The 18,564-nt window shown below is 50.3% G+C and overlaps 1 protein-coding gene across 3 annotated transcripts in view; it reads right to left on the bottom strand.

The window, feature by feature from the left end:
* Positions 1-26: 26 nt before the first annotated feature.
* Positions 27-18,564, bottom strand: part of LOC122367862 (inverted formin-2-like) — a 48,732-nt gene continuing 30,194 nt past the window's right edge. For all 3 annotated transcript variants that reach the window (XM_043341337.1, XM_043341338.1, XM_043341339.1), the window contains exons 10-15: positions 4,548-4,664; positions 3,243-3,383; positions 2,337-2,515; positions 1,812-1,921; positions 1,332-1,507; positions 27-1,082 (exon numbers count right to left, since the gene is read on the bottom strand). In XM_043341337.1, the coding sequence (XP_043197272.1) occupies positions 690-1,082; positions 1,332-1,507; positions 1,812-1,921; positions 2,337-2,515; positions 3,243-3,383; positions 4,548-4,664 (1,116 nt within the window). In that variant the 3' untranslated portion in view covers positions 27-689. The remainder of the gene's footprint in view (positions 1,083-1,331; positions 1,508-1,811; positions 1,922-2,336; positions 2,516-3,242; positions 3,384-4,547; positions 4,665-18,564) is intronic.

Genomic DNA, 18,564 nt, shown 5'->3' with positions numbered 1-18,564 from the left:
CATGCTCTACATAGAATGCGTCTGAATATTGTAGCGTCATCTTTATTGTCTTTCAGTCATCACAATTCAGAACACAGGCACGGTAATGTGGTCGATGGTACACATACATAGTTCTGCATGCAATATTATGACGCTATATGAAGCCTTGATTGACACTGAAATGTGCAACGTCTCAGCAGTCCTGTCCAGCTTACCGCCTTCATATTGCTGAGTAAAACGATTCTCTACGGTAAACATGTAAGAAAATAGTTATAGCTACAAACAATACAGTACGTCTCCCGCAGCGACCTGTGCATTCCGCAGGATCGGCAGAAAGGGAGGACGATTGTCTCAAACATGCTATGTACGCAGTCACACTGTTGGCCAGGGTACTGTTCATGAAAAGATGCTTATATGCACGGTCGCGCTTAGCTAAAACACAGCCATCCCCGAGCTTCTTCAAAACACTGAGTTTCACGCTTCAGATTCAACGTTTACATCAGCAATAGTACTAATGCCATGATCACTGCTCAGGAAGCACCGTAACGCGCTTGGACGGCACCTATCTAACAAAGAACACAAGCTCAAGGCACAGTTTTCAACCACGTTATAGTCGTTACCCAACGCCGGGCTATCCTGCACACGACACCCGTACATCCCCTGCCTAGCACCGTAGCATCCCTGTCTGGGTCTCACGGCGTCCACCGCACTCACCGCAGCTCGTTACCGTTGGGTCTCTCCCTCTCTCTACCCAGCAGAAACATGGGCTCTCTACGTCGATGGCGACGCCGTTTCTCTTTAACCACCGGGTCGGTCGGCGAAGCGGGCTCGTCGGTCTTCTCCTTGCGACGTCGGACCGAACGGAACTCTCCCCGTCTGATCCCGGCGAGGAGGGTGTCGACCAGACCGTCTTCCAGCTCGGAAGAGGACGAGTTGGGACTGGTGCGGCCGTCCGCCTCATCCCGCCACGGCGCCTTGCTGCCTCTGGAGGAGGAGGGCGCCTTCTCCTGGGTGGCGGCTGCGGCGGCGGCGGCGGCGGCGCGCTTTTTTTCCTCCTCCCGGCGCTTCTGACGCTCCTCGTCCTGGTGTCGCTTCTCGTTATCCTGAAAACGGAAGATAGTTTAGAGAAGGCCCATCAAGAGTGACGGGTATTTCTAGTACGATTAACAATTAAGAAAATATAGCTATTACCGGAATACCGGTATACTTAGCCAATATTTTAATCATACCGTATAAAACATGTACTAATGTCGAGCATCTACATAAACTAGTAACTACTATAATTGATATGACTTGAGCATTAAGAACATTTCCCTTCATTCCTATATAGCTCATATCAAAATCGCTCTCACCTGCCGGACGACCTCGATTTTCCGTATGAGCCCGTCGAACAGTCTCAGGCAGCTCTCCACCGTGAACGAATCCTCCTCCTCGCAAAAGTGCTGCGCCAGTCGCGTCTGGCACCGGCCGAGCTCGGCCATTTGGATGGCCAGGTCAGCCACCTGGCGCTCTGCTGAGCTGAGAAAATCTGCAGGGGACACGGAGCACCCGACTCAGTGGAGGAAGTTTTACAGTGTCCCAGCGGATATTGAAATAGCTATCTGGTATTGAGTCGAGTGTTCCGTGTAACAGTTACCATATTTTACCTTGTACAATCGAAGTTAATAATGATTTGCAACATTCTGATACTGATGAAAACAAAACGTTAATAATGAGTGTTTATGGCTTATTTCAAGCTACTATGCAGTCGAAATTCATTTCTGCCATGAGTCATACAAGCCCCAGCTGCTTCTCCCGCTCCCTCGCTGAACAGATTCGCACGGTCACCTCACCTTTGAACTGTTTCTTCACCTCCGCTGGCGCGCTCTCTGACTGGGTTTTCAGTCGTGTCACCGTCTGTGACTGGTTGTTGATGTCAGCCATCAGCACATCCAGGGAGATTCTGTGGATGACACGCCACGTTCGCCATGTACTGTCAGTTTCTCTTCATTTTGTAGCCCTCAGTGCACATCAAATTCCAGCATCATACGTAAATATGCATCCATAAACCTCTGTATGTATACTGGTATACAGGGGTCTATGACCGGTCATACACAGACATATCTCATCGCATAAATTATTGCGTAACACATTGCCATAAAACATTTTGGTAGTGCAATGTTTAAGCCAGAAAGTAGGCTAGCATGTCATATAACAGGAATAATACATCCTGGCTAAACATTTATGCGAGGGGTTACACGGCCTTCCCACTCAATAATCGGTGGAATATATGCAAGGACACCACATACGAGACAAAATGGAGCCTGCTTTATTCCAGATTCTGAAACACTGGCGTCATGAACACACGGTGCACTTACTTGGCAGCGTCGTGGATGTGTTTGAAGTCTTCTGCGAACTCCAGAGCCACCTTGTTTTGAGTCTCGGCTACTTCGACGATGTAATGGAGAAGTGTCATGCGAGGCTTATTTGCTCGGGTCTCGATTAGTTTTGGAAGTGTGCTCAGACGGAAGCCCATAGCGTTTCCAGCGTAGCTTCCCTGAACGAAACCGGTAGGATAAGTCAGAGACGAAGTGTAAGTCAGCGACGCAGTATACGAGTATGTCAGTAACACAGGATAAGTCAGCAACGCTGTTAAAGTCAGCGACGCAGAACAAATCAGCGACGCAGGATAAATCAGCGATTCAGTACCAGTCAGTAACACGTGATAAATCAGCGATGCAGTATACGTCAATAACCCGTGAGCTACGTCAATGGCACAGTGAAGAAGGCACATTACCTATACAGGTTATCAGCAGTGGGTCAGTGCTATCAGTAGAATACCCCGCACACGACGTATGCGCGCCTGGTAATTAAACGCACTGTGAATTGCAGCTTATGCAGCTTTCAAAGTAACTTCAAATGTGATCACACAGAACATTTCTAACGCAAATAAAGCAATAAAGTGATGTGGAGGTTCATACACAACAAGAAACGAGTCTCAGATACGATTGAAAACACGAGATGACGAGACGCTTTGAAGATCAAAAGAAGAAAGTCAAACCGATATCCGCATATCATATCATCCAAAGCTCAATCTTACTCCAAAAGCAGGGAAACTCAAACCACGCTGCTTCTTTGGAACTTTTTTAATCTAATTTCCAGAATATGGCCGCAGAATATCACGAAGTCTTCCTAGCAGTCCACTATAAACCAAGTTTCCACTTGAGTACAACGCAAATATCCTCCAACTTCTGAGGCACCAAAGTCCAAACGATATATCTCACCGAGTTCAGGAAGTTTCCGACCTGAAGAACCAGGATCAGGAACTGCTTCAGGCTCTCAGATGTTAAAATTTGCTCGCAGGACGTTACGAGGGCCTTAATTTGCGGACGCAAACTATCCATCGACGGCTTGAAATCAGCTTCCTGTAAAAAATCAACATTTAATGAGCATTATCAGCATGCTGGGAGACGTTGGGTGTAGGCAGTTCTATGCGTCACACGTTAATGCTCAAACAAGCGGCCCAGTAATTAACGCACAACCAACATTAAACACATCGCTGAAGGTAAATATCCTCACAATGCCGGGACCGCGCTCGGAAATCCTCATAATAGGCCGTAACGAGCCGTCCGACTCGCATTAGAATCGCTCTGTTCAACATTTAGCATAATTAACCATCTGAATCGCAGCAATGGCGCGTGACAGACAGTATAGTATGCAGGGAGCGGTGGCTGAGCGAGCCCGTAGCACGGTGGTCAGTCAACTCAGCTGTTCCAAGGTGCCGGATGTTGAGGCTCTCGGGGCAATGCCGCCTCTCGGTTCATTGACTCGAATGTACTGTTCCAGGCAGGAACACTCAGCCAAATGGCTGTAACTCTGCTGAAATGTACTAGTAATTTGTACCTCCTTTCATGCAGAGCATTCACAGCTTTTTCTCGTTTTATCACTAAAAGCTCCACAATTGAGTTTATGATTGACTTGTCCAGGAAGATGGGATTTAATTTTTTTTCCAGCATACACACATCCCAACATGGGACTTCACATGATCTTTGCATTTACATCATTATCTTCTTCAGCACTCAATTTTGGCAGTAGGCGCCTAGACCTACTCTGCGAAAGCCAGCTGAGATGCTATTGAATTCGAGACGTTTTAGTTGCATTTGCGATTTGCCGTACGGGAACTGAACGTCTTATATCGGCTCCAAACACGTCTGAACCACTGGCTTACTCATTAGCGTAGCGGCCGGCTTCTTTCGCCTTTTATCCAGCCCAAGTCGAGAACGCATATTCACGCGTCTCGAACACGTACGGTTTGAAAAAGGATCATCTCGCATACTCAAAGGGCGCTTCAGAGGGAAGCACTCGAAATCGGCAGCGCACAAAAAGGAGAAAAAAAAAAAACACGCCAAAAACGATGCCTCACTACTATAGCACATTTATCTGCATGAAATGCTGTTGCATTGGTAACCATCATCGATAAGGAGAACATATCTACGACAAAACAGCTCAAGAAATATACATAGAAATATCCCATATCCCACGATGAGAGCGTTAAGAGCTCGAGAAGTGACTAGGTCGGGGTCGCTCACCAGCAGCATGAGTTCGACCCTGAGCTGGAAGGAGGGCACCTTGGAGAGGGCCAGGTAGTACTGTTCGGCCTCGCCCAGCTGCTCCGGCGGGCCCTCGTAGGAGGTCACCATCGCCACCTGGCGGAATACACGGGAAACGCCGGTCAGATATAGTAAAAAAAAAACGGATATGGCAGACGGTGCATGGCGCTTTCGTATGTATGATATATGTAGCCTTCTTCTCTTATGCCTTTTATCGCATATCCCACCCCTGTCCTGTGTGGCAAAGTTGGTCATAAACAACGATGATGCTCTTTCAAACTCAACGTTCCCAGAGCATTAACCTCACCCCCTAAAACCAATATTTGAATTGAAGGATTCCAAATAGGCCCGGGCAGCGCTTGTCGAACAGCTCTGCGGATCCGAAGGTTGGGACTTTAATTGTGAAAAACCGCCCGCCCGCCGCCAAACGCAAACACCGCAAAACGCGCAAAACGCACGCCAAAAACGCCAACGCAAACTTCGCAAAAAACAATCGCCCGCCCGCCGAAAACCGCAGAAAAACGCACAAAATGCCGCAAAAAAAACGCGCGTCCGCCGCAAAACACAAACACCGCATAAAACGCAAACACCGCCGCCGCAAAAAATGCCCGCATCGCCAGCCGCCAACCGCGAAACGCCGCAAAAAACGGCCGCACGCCGCGAACCGCAAAACGCCGCAAAAACGGACGCCCGCCGCAAACCGCTAAACGCCGTAAAAAACGACCGCCCGCCGCCCGCCGCTAACTGCAAATAACGGCCGGCCGCCGGCAACCGCAAAACGCCGTAAAAAACGGCCGCCCGCCGCAAACCACAAAACGCCGCAAAAAACGGCCGCTCACCGCAAACCGCAAAAAACGGCCGCCCGCCGCAAACCGCCGCTAAAACGGCCGCCCGCCGCCAAACACAAACAGCAAAAACACCCGCATCGCCCGCCCGCCCGCCGCCAAACACAAAAACCGCAAAAAACGCAAACACCGCCGCAAAAAACGCCCGCAACGCACGCACGCCCGCCGCCAACCGCAAAACGCCGCAAAAAACGGCCGCCCGCCGCCAAAAGCAAACACCGCCAAAGACGCAAAAACGGCCGCCCGCCGTCAAACGCAAACCCCGAAAAAAACGCAAACACCGCCGCAAAAAAAACGCCAGCCGTAGGCAAAACGGAAACACTGACGCATTAAGACAAATATGGCGCCCTGCAGCAAATGTGGTGCATTCATATCTGCCGTTTAAGCAGCCATCCCTTAATTACAGCGCATCCTAATCGTCCAATGTTCGACAAAGTTACGCTCATTCTGCGCTTTGCGGCAAAAATGGCGCTTTGAGACAAACGTGGTGCACTGCAACAAACATGGCGCATTCGTTCATGTCGCTTAACAATTCATCCACCCACCAAATTCTAGCCCGATCGGACTTAAACTTACAAAGTTATGTACATTTGAATATTTCACTATAAAATATCTCCGCAACGGAGGTGCCCAAATTTGCACGTGTGCCACGTGACCGCCGAAGGTGCAAGCAGGACTTGTCCCCTCACCGATTGTGCCATTTCAGGCTTACTGACTGGTGCTGTTTTCGTGCTATAAGGCCACAAATCGGCAAACACACGATAATCCGGGAGGTACTCGACTCAAACACGTGGCCACGTGGCACGTTCCGGACCTGTGACAGCTTCACCGTTCACGCCACGTAATGACCCATCGACGTGGCCATCAGCATGTAAAACATGACCCCGGCCGGTTTCACCGTCCCTGAACAGTGGACGGCTAAACTCGAAAAACGGGAAAATTGAGGGAAATTTCACCTTTCGAATATATAACTTCCCCAGAATTTTGAACTTTTCATTTTACAAAAAAATCCGAGATAGCAGTTTTTTAGTCCCCTTCATTCTGTGCCTATACCCGTTTTCAGATCGACCCTATCATAAAAACTGACGGCCTGATGGCTATTTTCCCCATTCCTTGCATTTAACAATGTTGGTGTATTTAAGAACAAAAATTGACCCCGTGCCACGGCACGTGCAATAGCACGTGCGCCACGTGACCACTAGTGCGACAAGCTGAACTCATCTGCTCACCGGCTGCGTTGATTTGGTGTCATTAGGTGGAGTGGTTTCGGAGCCATAGGGCCCCAAGCTGGCCAATGTCGGATTGTCCCGGAGGTTACCCCATCAAACACGTTTGCACGTGGCACGTGCTTTTCAATCGCCCCATATCTGACCCATACCACGTGGTAGCCGACACCCCGGGGCACAACATATTGGAACTTTTTCAAAATCTAACTTGGAAATTTTTGGCAAAATCGATTTGAAAATAATTTTTCGAAATTGCCATATGCTCAACATGGGGTAACTGTTTGTGACAATTACCCGAAATTTTGTCATTTATATTTTAAATAATTACCCCCAGAAGGTGAGGTGCCAGCCCAAGAACTGACCCTAAAAATGTGGACAAATATTACTGAACAGATTTTGCGCAAATCGCATTTTCAATTTTTCCCCATGTTAACCTTATGGGAAAATGCACGTGCCGATTACCCCAAAACGGGTTAATTATATTTCAAGCGACCGGTACCAGCCGGTAGCTCCCCCACACAGGACGAAACGCTGAAAATGGCAAGAAAATCTAACGAGCCGTTTTCGAGGGTATCAAGATGTCCAAAATCGCGGCAGAAACGCTAAACACCCCCCTAGAGAGGTAGCTCAGGTTGGGATTTTCAATAGAAAATCACAATTCTAAAGAATAGTGATTTGTCTTAATTGAAAAGTCCCAACCTTCGGATAGGCCCGGGCAGCGCTTGTCGAACAGCACTGCGGATCCGAAGGTTGGGACTTTAATTGTGAAAAACCGCCCGCCCGCCGCCAAACGCAAACACCGCAAAACGCGCAAAACGCACGCCTAAAACGCCAACGCAAACTTCGCAAAAAAACAATCGCCCGCCCGCCGAAAACCGCAGAAAAAACGCACAAAATGCCGCAAAAAAGAAAACGCGCGTCCGCCGCAAAACGCAAACACCGCAAAAACGCAAACACCGCCGCCGCAAAAAAACGCCCGCATCACCCGCCGCCAACCGCGAAACGCCGCAAAAAAACGGCCGCACGCCGCGAACCGCAAAACGCCGCAAAAACGGCCGCACGCCGCAAACCGCTACACGCCGCAAAAAACGACCGCCCGCCGCCCGCCGCTAACCGCACATAACGGCCGGCCGCCGGCAACCGCAAAACGCCGTAAAAACGGCCGCCCGCCGCAAACCACAAAACGCCGCAAAAAACGGTTGCCCGCCGCAAACCGCAAAACGCCGCAAAAAACGGTTGCCCGCCGCAAACCGCAAAACGCCGCAAGAAACGGCCGCCCGCCGCAAACCGCCGCTAAAACGACCGTCCGCCGCCAAACGCAAACATCAAAAACACCCGCATCGCCCGCCCGCCCGCCGCCAAATACAAACCGCAAAAAACGCAAACACCGCCGCAAAAAAACGCCTGCAACGCACGCCCGCCCGCCGCCAACCGCCAAACGCCGCAAAAAAACGGCCGCCCGCCGCCAAACGCAAATACCGCCAAAAACGCAAAAACGGCCGTCCGCCGTCAAACGCAAACACCGAAAAAACGCAAACACCGCCGCAAAAAGCGCCCGCCGTAGGCAAAACGCAAACACTGACGCATTAAGACAAATATGGCGCCCTGCGGCAAATGTGGTGCATTCATATCTGCCGTTTAAGCAGCCATCCCTTAATTACAGCGCATCCTAATTGTCCAATGTTCGACAAAGTTACGCACATTCTGCGCTTTCCGGCAAAAAATGGCGCTTTGAGACAAACGTGGCGCACTGCAACAAACGTGGCGCATTCGTTCATGTCGCTTAACAATTCATCCACCCACCAAATTCTAGCTCAATCGGACTTAAACTTACAAAGTTATGTACATTTGAATATTTCACTTTATAATATCTCCGCAACGGAGGTGCCCAGCTGAACACGTGTGCCACGTGACCACTGGTGATGAAAGCAGGACCTGTCCCCTCACCGACTGACCCAATTTAGTGTTCTTGGCTGGTTCTGTTTCCACGCTATACGGCCACCAGTTGGCCAAAACACCATTATGTGGGAGGTACTCGGCTCAAACACGTGGCCACGTGGCACGTGCCGGACCTCTGACAGCTTAACGGTTCACGCCACGTCATGACCAATATAAGTGGCCATCGGCATGTAAAAGATGACCCCGGCCGGTGTCACCGTCTCTGAACAGTGGACGGCTAAACTTGAAAAACGGGAAAATTGAGGGAAATTTTACCTTTCGAATATATAATTTCCCCAGAATTTTGAATTTTTCATTTTACAAAAAATCCGAGATAGCAGTTTTCTAGCACCGTTCATTCTGTGTCTATACCCGTTTTCAGATCGACTCTATCATAAAACCTGACGGCCTGACGGCTATTTCCCCCATTCCTTGCATTTCACAATGCTAGTATATTTGAGCACCAAAAGTGACCCCGTGCCACGGCACGTGCAATAGCACGTGCGCCACGTGACCACTAGTGCGACAAGCTGGACTCATCTGCTCACCGGCTGCGTTGATTTGGTGTCGCTAGGTTGAGTGGTTTCCACGCCATAGGACCCCCAGTTGGCCAATGTCGGATTTTCCCGGAGGTTACCCCATCAAACACGTTTGCACGTGGCACGTGCTTTTCAATCGCCCCATATCTGACCCATACCATGTGGTAGCCGACACCCCGTGGCACAACATATTGGAACATTTTCAAAATCTAACGTGGAAATTTTTGACAAAATCGATTTGAAAATAATTTTTCGAAATCGCCATAGGCTCAACATGGCGTAACTGTTTGTGACGATTACCCGAAATTTTGTCAATTATATTTTAAATAATTACCCCCAGAAGGTGAGGTGCCAGCTCAAGAACTGACCCTAAAAATGTGGACAAATATTACTGAACAGATTTTGCGCAAATCGCATTTTCAATTTTTCCCCATGTTAACCCTATGGGAAAATGCACGTGCCGATTACCCCAAAACGGGTTAATTATATTTCAAGCGACCGGTACCAGCCGGTAGCTCCCCCATACGGGACCAAACGCTGAAAATGGCAAGAAAATCTAACGAGCCGTTTTCGAGGGATTCAAAATGTCCCAATTTCCGGCAGAAACGCAAATGTCCCCCTAGAGAGGTAGCTCAGGTTGGGATTTTCAATAGAAAATCACAATTCTAAAGAATAGTGATTTGTCTTAATTGAAAAGTCCCAACCTTCGGATAGGCCCGGGTAGCGCTTGTCGAACAGCACTGCGGATCCGAAGGTTGGGACTTTAATTGTGAAAAACCGCCCGCCCGCCGCAAAACGCAAAACCGCAAAACGCGCAAAACGCACGCCCAAAACGCCAACGCAAACTTCGCAAAAAAAAACAATCGCCCGCGCGCCGAAAACCGCAGAAAAAAACGCAAAAAACGCCGCCAAACACCGCCCGTCCGCCGCAAAACGCAAACACCGCAAAAAACGCAAACCGCGCCGCCGCAAAAAAAACGCCCGCATCGCCCGCCGCCAACCGCGAAACGCCGCAAAAAACGGCCGCACGCCGCGAACCGCAAAACGCCGCAAAAACGGCCGCCCGCTGCAAACCGCTAAACGCCGCAAAAAACGACCGCCCGCCGCCCGCCGCTAACCGCAAATAACGGCCGGCCGCCGGCAACCGCAAAACGCCGTAAAAAACGGCCGCCCACCGCAAACCGCAAAACGCCGCAAAAAACGGCCGCCCGCCGCAAACCGCCGCAAAAAACGGCCGCCCGCCGCAAACCGCAAAACGCCGCAAAAAAAAACGGCCGCCCACCGCAAACCGCCGCTAAAACGGCCGCCCGCCGCCAAACGCAAACACCGCAAAAACACCCGCATCGCCCGCCCGCCCGCCGCCAAACACAAAAACCGCAAAAAACGCAAACACCACCGCAAAAAAACGCCCGCAACGCACGCACGCCCGCCGCCAACCGCAAAACGCCGCAAAAAACGGCCGCCCGCCGCCAAACGCAAACACCGCCAAAAACGCAAAAACGGCCGCCCGCCGTCAAACGCAAACCCCGAAAAAACGCAAACGCCGCCGCAAAAAACGCCCGCCGTAGGCAAAACGCAAACACTGAAGCATTAAGACAAATATGGCGCCCTGCGGCAAATGTGGTGCATTCATATCTGCCGTTTAAGCAGCCATCCCTTAATTACAGCGAATCCTAATCGTCCAATGTTCGACAAAGTTACGCACATTCTGCGCTTTGCGGCAAAAATGGCGCTTTGAGACAAACGTGGCGCACTGCAACAAACATGGCGCATTCGTTTATGTCGCTTAACAATTCATCCACCCACGAAATTCTAGCCCAATCGGACTTAAACTTACAAAGTTATGCACATTTGAATATTTCACTATAAAATATCTCCGCAACGGAGGTGCCCATCTTCGCACGTGTGCCACGTAACCACTGGTGGTGTAAGCAGGACTTGTCCCCTCGCCGGTTGCACCATTTCAGGCTTCCTGATTGGTGCTGTTTTTGTGCTATAACGCCACAAATCGGCAAACACACGATAATCTGGGAGGTACTCGACTCAAACACGTGGCCACGTGGCACGTGCCGGACCTCTGATAGCTTCACCGCTCACGCCACGTGATGACCCATCGACGTGGCCATCAGCATGTAAAAGATGACCCCGGCCGGTGTCACCGTCTCTGAACAGTGGACGGCTAAACTCGAAAAACGGGAAAATTTAGGGAAATTTCACCTTTCGAATAGATAATTTCACCAGAATTTTAAATTTTTCATTAAAAAAAAAACCGAGATAGCAGTTTTTGAGCCCCCTTCATTCTGTGCCTATACCCGTTTTCAGATCGACCCTATCATAAAAACTGACGGCCTGACGGCTATTTCCCCCATTCCTTGCATTTCACAATGCTAGTATATTTAAGCACCAAAATTGACCACGTGCCACGGCACGTGCAATTGCACGTGCGCCACGTGACCACTAGTGCGACAAGCTGGAGTCATCTGCTCACCGGCTGCGTTGATTTGGTGTCGCTAGATGAAGTCGTTTCCATGCCATAGGACCCCCAGTTGGCCAATGTCGGATTTTCCCGGAGGTTACCCCATCAAACACGTTTGCACGTGGCACGTGCTTTTCAATCGCCCCATATCTGACCCATACCATGTGGTAGCCGACACCCCGGTGCACAACATATTGGAACTTTTTCAAAATCTAACGTGGAAATTTCTGGCAAAATTGATTTGAAAATAATTTTTCGAAATCGCCATAGGCTCAGCATGGGGTAACTGTCCGTCAAGATTACCCGAAACTGTACCCTATGATTTTTAAATAATTACCCCCAGAAGGTGAGGTGCCAGCCCTAGATCCGATCCTAAAAATATTAGCAAATATAATTGACGAAATTTTTCGCAAATCAAATTTCCAATTTTCCCCCATGTTAACCCTATGGGAAAATGCACGTGCCGATTACCCCAAAACGTGTCAATTATATTTTTTGTAACTTTGCCACAAGGTAGCTCCCCCATACGGGACCAAACGCTGAAAATGGCAAGAAAATCTAACTAGCCGTTTTTGCCCCAATCAAAATGTCCAAAATCGCGGCAGAAACGCTAAACACCCCCCTAGAGAGGTAGCTCAGGTTGGGATTTTCAATAGAAAATCACAATTCTAAAGAATAGTGATTGTCGAATTGAAAAGTCCCAACCTTCGGATAGGCCCGGGCAGCGCTTGTCGAACAGCACTGCGGATCCGAAGGTTGGGACTTTAATTGTGAAAAACCGCCCGCCCGCCGCCAAACGCAAACACCGCAAAACGCGCAAAACGCACGCCTAAAACGCCAACGCAAACTTCGCAAAAAAACAATCGCCCGCCCGCCGAAAACCGCAGAAAAAACGCACAAAATGCCGCAAAAAAGAAAACGCGCGTCCGCCGCAAAACGCAAACACCGCAAAAACGCAAACACCGCCGCCGCAAAAAAACGCCCGCATCACCCGCCGCCAACCGCGAAACGCCGCAAAAAAACGGCCGCACGCCGCGAACCGCAAAACGCCGCAAAAACGGCCGCACGCCGCAAACCGCTACACGCCGCAAAAAACGACCGCCCGCCGCCCGCCGCTAACCGCACATAACGGCCGGCCGCCGGCAACCGCAAAACGCCGTAAAAACGGCCGCCCGCCGCAAACCGCAAAACGCCGCAAAAAACGGTTGCCCGCCGCAAACCGCAAAACGCCGCAAGAAACGGCCGCCCGCCGCAAACCGCCGCTAAAACGACCGTCCGCCGCCAAACGCAAACATCAAAAACACCCGCATCGCCCGCCCGCCCGCCGCCAAATACAAACCGCAAAAAACGCAAACACCGCCGCAAAAAAACGCCTGCAACGCACGCCCGCCCGCCGCCAACCGCCAAACGCCGCAAAAAAACGGCCGCCCGCCGCCAAACGCAAATACCGCCAAAAACGCAAAAACGGCCGTCCGCCGTCAAACGCAAACACCGAAAAAACGCAAACACCGCCGCAAAAAGCGCCCGCCGTAGGCAAAACGCAAACACTGACGCATTAAGACAAATATGGCGCCCTGCGGCAAATGTGGTGCATTCATATCTGCCGTTTAAGCAGCCATCCCTTAATTACAGCGCATCCTAATTGTCCAATGTTCGACAAAGTTACGCACATTCTGCGCTTTCCGGCAAAAAATGGCGCTTTGAGACAAACGTGGCGCACTGCAACAAACGTGGCGCATTCGTTCATGTCGCTTAACAATTCATCCACCCACCAAATTCTAGCTCAATCGGACTTAAACTTACAAAGTTATGTACATTTGAATATTTCACTTTATAATATCTCCGCAACGGAGGTGCCCAGCTGAACACGTGTGCCACGTGACCACTGGTGATGAAAGCAGGACCTGTCCCCTCACCGACTGACCCAATTTAGTGTTCTTGGCTGGTTCTGTTTCCACGCTATACGGCCACCAGTTGGCCAAAACACCATTATGTGGGAGGTACTCGGCTCAAACACGTGGCCACGTGGCACGTGCCGGACCTCTGACAGCTTAACGGTTCACGCCACGTCATGACCAATATAAGTGGCCATCGGCATGTAAAAGATGACCCCGGCCGGTGTCACCGTCTCTGAACAGTGGACGGCTAAACTTGAAAAACGGGAAAATTGAGGGAAATTTTACCTTTCGAATATATAATTTCCCCAGAATTTTGAATTTTTCATTTTACAAAAAATCCGAGATAGCAGTTTTCTAGCACCGTTCATTCTGTGTCTATACCCGTTTTCAGATCGACTCTATCATAAAACCTGACGGCCTGACGGCTATTTCCCCCATTCCTTGCATTTCACAATGCTAGTATATTTGAGCACCAAAAGTGACCCCGTGCCACGGCACGTGCAATAGCACGTGCGCCACGTGACCACTAGTGCGACAAGCTGGACTCATCTGCTCACCGGCTGCGTTGATTTGGTGTCGCTAGGTTGAGTGGTTTCCACGCCATAGGACCCCCAGTTGGCCAATGTCGGATTTTCCCGGAGGTTACCCCATCAAACACGTTTGCACGTGGCACGTGCTTTTCAATCGCCCCATATCTGACCCATACCATGTGGTAGCCGACACCCCGTGGCACAACATATTGGAACATTTTCAAAATCTAACGTGGAAATTTTTGACAAAATCGATTTGAAAATAATTTTTCGAAATCGCCATAGGCTCAACATGGCGTAACTGTTTGTGACGATTACCCGAAATTTTGTCAATTATATTTTAAATAATTACCCCCAGAAGGTGAGGTGCCAGCTCAAGAACTGACCCTAAAAATGTGGACAAATATTACTGAACAGATTTTGCGCAAATCGCATTTTCAATTTTTCCCCATGTTAACCCTATGGGAAAATGCACGTGCCGATTACCCCAAAACGGGTTAATTATATTTCAAGCGACCGGTACCAGCCGGTAGCTCCCCCATACGGGACCAAACGCTGAAAATGGCAAGAAAATCTAACGAGCCGTTTTCGAGGGATTCAAAATGTCCCAATTTCCGGCAGAAACGCAAATGTCCCCCTAGAGAGGTAGCTCAGGTTGGGATTTTCAATAGAAAATCACAATTCTAAAGAATAGTGATTTGTCTTAATTGAAAAGTCCCAACCTTCGGATAGGCCCGGGTAGCGCTTGTCGAACAGCACTGCGGATCCGAAGGTTGGGACTTTAATTGTGAAAAACCGCCCGCCCGCCGCAAAACGCAAAACCGCAAAACGCGCAAAACGCACGCCCAAAACGCCAACGCAAACTTCGCAAAAAAAAACAATCGCCCGCGCGCCGAAAACCGCAGAAAAAAAACGCAAAAAACGCCGCCAAACACCGCCCGTCCGCCGCAAAACGCAAACACCGCAAAAAACGCAAACCGCGCCGCCGCAAAAAAAAACGCCCGCATCGCCCGCCGCCAACCGCGAAACGCCGCAAAAAACGGCCGCACGCCGCGAACCGCAAAACGCCGCAAAAACGGCCGCCCGCTGCAAACCGCTAAACGCCGCAAAAAACGACCGCCCGCCGCCCGCCGCTAACCGCAAATAACGGCCGGCCGCCGGCAACCGCAAAACGCCGTAAAAAACGACCGCCCGCCGCAAACCACAAAACGCGGCAAAAAACGGCCACCCGCCGCAAACCGCAAAACGCCGCAAAAAACGGCCGCTCGCCGCAAACCGCCGCTAAAACGGCCGCCCGCCGCCAAACGCAAACAGCAAAAACACCCGCATCGCCCGCCCGCCCGCCGCCAAACACAAAAAACGCAAAAAAAACGCAAACACCGCCGCAAAAAAACGCCCGCAACGCACGCACGCCCGCCGCCAACCGCAAAACGCCGCAAAAAACGGCCGCCCGCCGCCAAACGCAAACACCGCCAAAAACGCAAAAAACGGCCGCCCGCCGTCAAACGCAAACATCGAAAAAACGCAAACACCGCCGCAAAAAACGCCCGCCGTAGGCAAAGCGCAAACACTGGCGCATTAAGACAAATATGGCGCCCTGCGGCAAATGTGGTGCATTCATATCTGCCGTTTAAGCAGCCATCCCTTAATTAGAGCGCATCCTAATCGTCCAATGTTCGACAAAGTTACGCACATTCTTCGCTTTTCGGCAAAAACGGCGCTTTGAGACAAACGTGGCGCACTGCAACAAACATGGCGCATTCGTTCACGTCGCTTAACAATTCATCCACCCACCAAATTCTAGCCCAATCGGACTTATACTTACAAAGTTATGTACATTTCAATATTTCACTATAAAATATCTCCGCAACGGAGGTGCCCAGATTTGCACATGTGCCACGTGACTACCGGTGGTGCAAGCAGGACTTGTCCCCTCACCGATTGTTCCATTACAGGCTTCCTGACTGGTGCTGTTTTCGTGCTATAATGCCACAGTCGGCAAACACACGATAATCTGGGAGGTACGCGACTCAAACACGTGGCCACGTGGCACGTGCCGGACCTTTGACAGCTTCACCGTTCACGCCACGTGATGACCCATCGACATGGCCATCAGCATGTAAAAGATGACCCCGGCCGGTGTCACCGTCCCTGAACAGTGGACAGCTAAACTCGAAAAACGGGAAAATTTAGGGAAATTTCACCTTTCGAATATATAATTTCCCCAGAATTTTAAATTTTTCATTTTACAAAAAAATCAGAGATAGCAGTTTTTTAGCCCCCTTCATTCTGTGCCTATACCCGTTTTCAGATCGACCCTATCATAAAAACTGGCGGCCTGACGGCCATTTCCCCCATTCCTTGCATTTCACAATGCTAGTATATTTAAGCACCAAAATTGACTCCGTGCCACGGCACGTGCAATAGCACGTGCGCCACGTGACCACTGGTGCAACAAGCTGGACTCATCTGCTCACCGGCTGCACTGATTTGGTGTCGCTAGGTGGAGTGGTTTCCACGCCATAGGACCCCCAGTTACCCAATGTCGGATTTTCCCGGAGGTTACCCCATCAAACACGTTTGCACGTGGCACGTGCTTTTCAATTGCCCCATATCTGACCCATACCATGTGGTAGCCGACACACCGGGGCACAACATATTGGAACATTTTCAAAATCTAACGTGGAAATTTTTTGCAAAATCGATTTGAAAATAATTTTTCGAATTCGCCATAGGCTCAACATGGGGTAACTGTTTGTGACGATTACCCGAAATTTTGTCAATTATATTTTAAATAATTACCACCGTCAGTTGGGGTGCCAGCCCGAGATCCGACCCTAAAAATATCAGCAAATATAATTGACGAAATTTTTCGCAAATCGAATTTCCAATTTTCCCCATGTTAACCCTATGGGAAAATGCACGTGCCGATTACCCCAAAACGGGTTAATTATATTTCAAGCGACCGATGCCAGCCGGTAGCTCCCCCATACAGGATCAAACGCTGAAAATGGCAAGAAATTTTACCGTGCCGTTTTGGCCCCAATCAAAATGACCCAAATCGCGGCAGAAACGCTAAACACCCCCCTAGAGAGGTAGCTCAGGTTGGGATTTTCAATAGAAAATCACAATTCTAAAGAATAGTGATTATCTAATTGAAAAGTCCCAACCTTCGGATAGGCCCGGGCAGCGCTTGTCGAACAGCACTGCGGATCCGAAGGTTGGGACTTTAATTGTGAAAAACCGCCCGCCCGCCCGCCGCCAAACGCAAACACCGCAAAACGCGCAAAACGCACGCCTAAAACGCCAACGCAAACTTCGCAAAAAAACAATCGCCCACCCGCCGAAAACCGCAGAAAAAAACGCACAAAATGCCGCAAAAAAACGCGCGTCCGCCGCAAAACACAAACACCGCAAAAAACGCAAAAACCGCCGCCGCAAAAAAAAAACGCCCACATCGCCCGCCACCAACTGCGAAACGCCGCAAAAAACGGCCGCACGCCGCGAACCGCAAAACGCCGCAAAAACGGCCGCCCGCCGCAAACCGCTAAACGCTGCAAAAAAAACGACCGCCCGCCGCTAACCGCAAATAACGGTCGGGCGCCGGCAACCGCAAAACGCCGTAAAATCGGCCGCCCGCCGTAAACCACAAAACGCCGCAAAAAAAACGGCCGCCCGCCGCAAACCGCAAAACGCCGCAAAAAAAACGGCCGCCCGCCGCAAACCGCCGCTAAAACGGCCACCCGCCGCCAAACGCAAACAGCAAAAACACCCGCATCGCCCGCCCGCCCGCCGCCAAACACAAAAACCGCAAAAAAACGCAAACACCGCCGCAAAAAAAACGCCCGCAACGCACGCACGCCCGCCTCCAACCGCAAAACGCCGCAAAAAAACAGCCGCCCGCCGCGAAACGCAAACACCACAAAAGAAACGCAAAAACGGCCGCCCGCCGCCAACGCAAACACAAAAAACGCAAACACCGCCGCAAAAAAACCGCACGCCGTCCGCAAAACGCAAACACTGACGCATTAATACAAATATGGCGCCTTGCGGCATGTGTGGTGCATTCATATCCGCTGTTTAAGCAGCCAACCCTCCATCAGCGCATCCTAATCGTCCCATGTTCGACAAAGTTACGCACATTCTACGCTTTGCGGCAAAACTGGCGCTTTGAGACAAACGTGGCGCACTGCAACAAACATGGCGCATTCGTTCATGTCGCTTAACAATTCATCCACCCACCAAATTCTACCCCAATCGGACTTAAACTTACAAAGTTATGTACATTTGAATATTTCACTATAAAATATCTCCGCAACGGAGGAGCCCAGATTTGCACGTGTGCCACGTGACCACCGGTGGTGCAAGCAGGACTTGTCCCCTCACTGATTGCACCATTTCAGTGTTCCTGGCTTGTGCTGTTTTCGTGCTATAATGCCACAAGTCGACAAACACACGATAATCTGGGAGGTACTCGACTCAAACACGTGGCCACGTGGCACGTGTCGGACCTTTGACAGCTTAACGGCTCACGCCACGTCATG

The sequence above is a fragment of the Amphibalanus amphitrite genome, unplaced genomic scaffold (assembly GCF_019059575.1).
Source record: "Amphibalanus amphitrite isolate SeventyFive unplaced genomic scaffold, NRLGWU_Aamphi_draft 000901F_arrow, whole genome shotgun sequence".
NCBI lineage: Eukaryota > Metazoa > Arthropoda > Thecostraca > Balanomorpha > Balanidae > Amphibalanus > Amphibalanus amphitrite.
The sequence above is the reverse complement of the archived record's forward strand: the minus strand, read 5'-3'. Positions and strand labels throughout refer to the sequence as shown.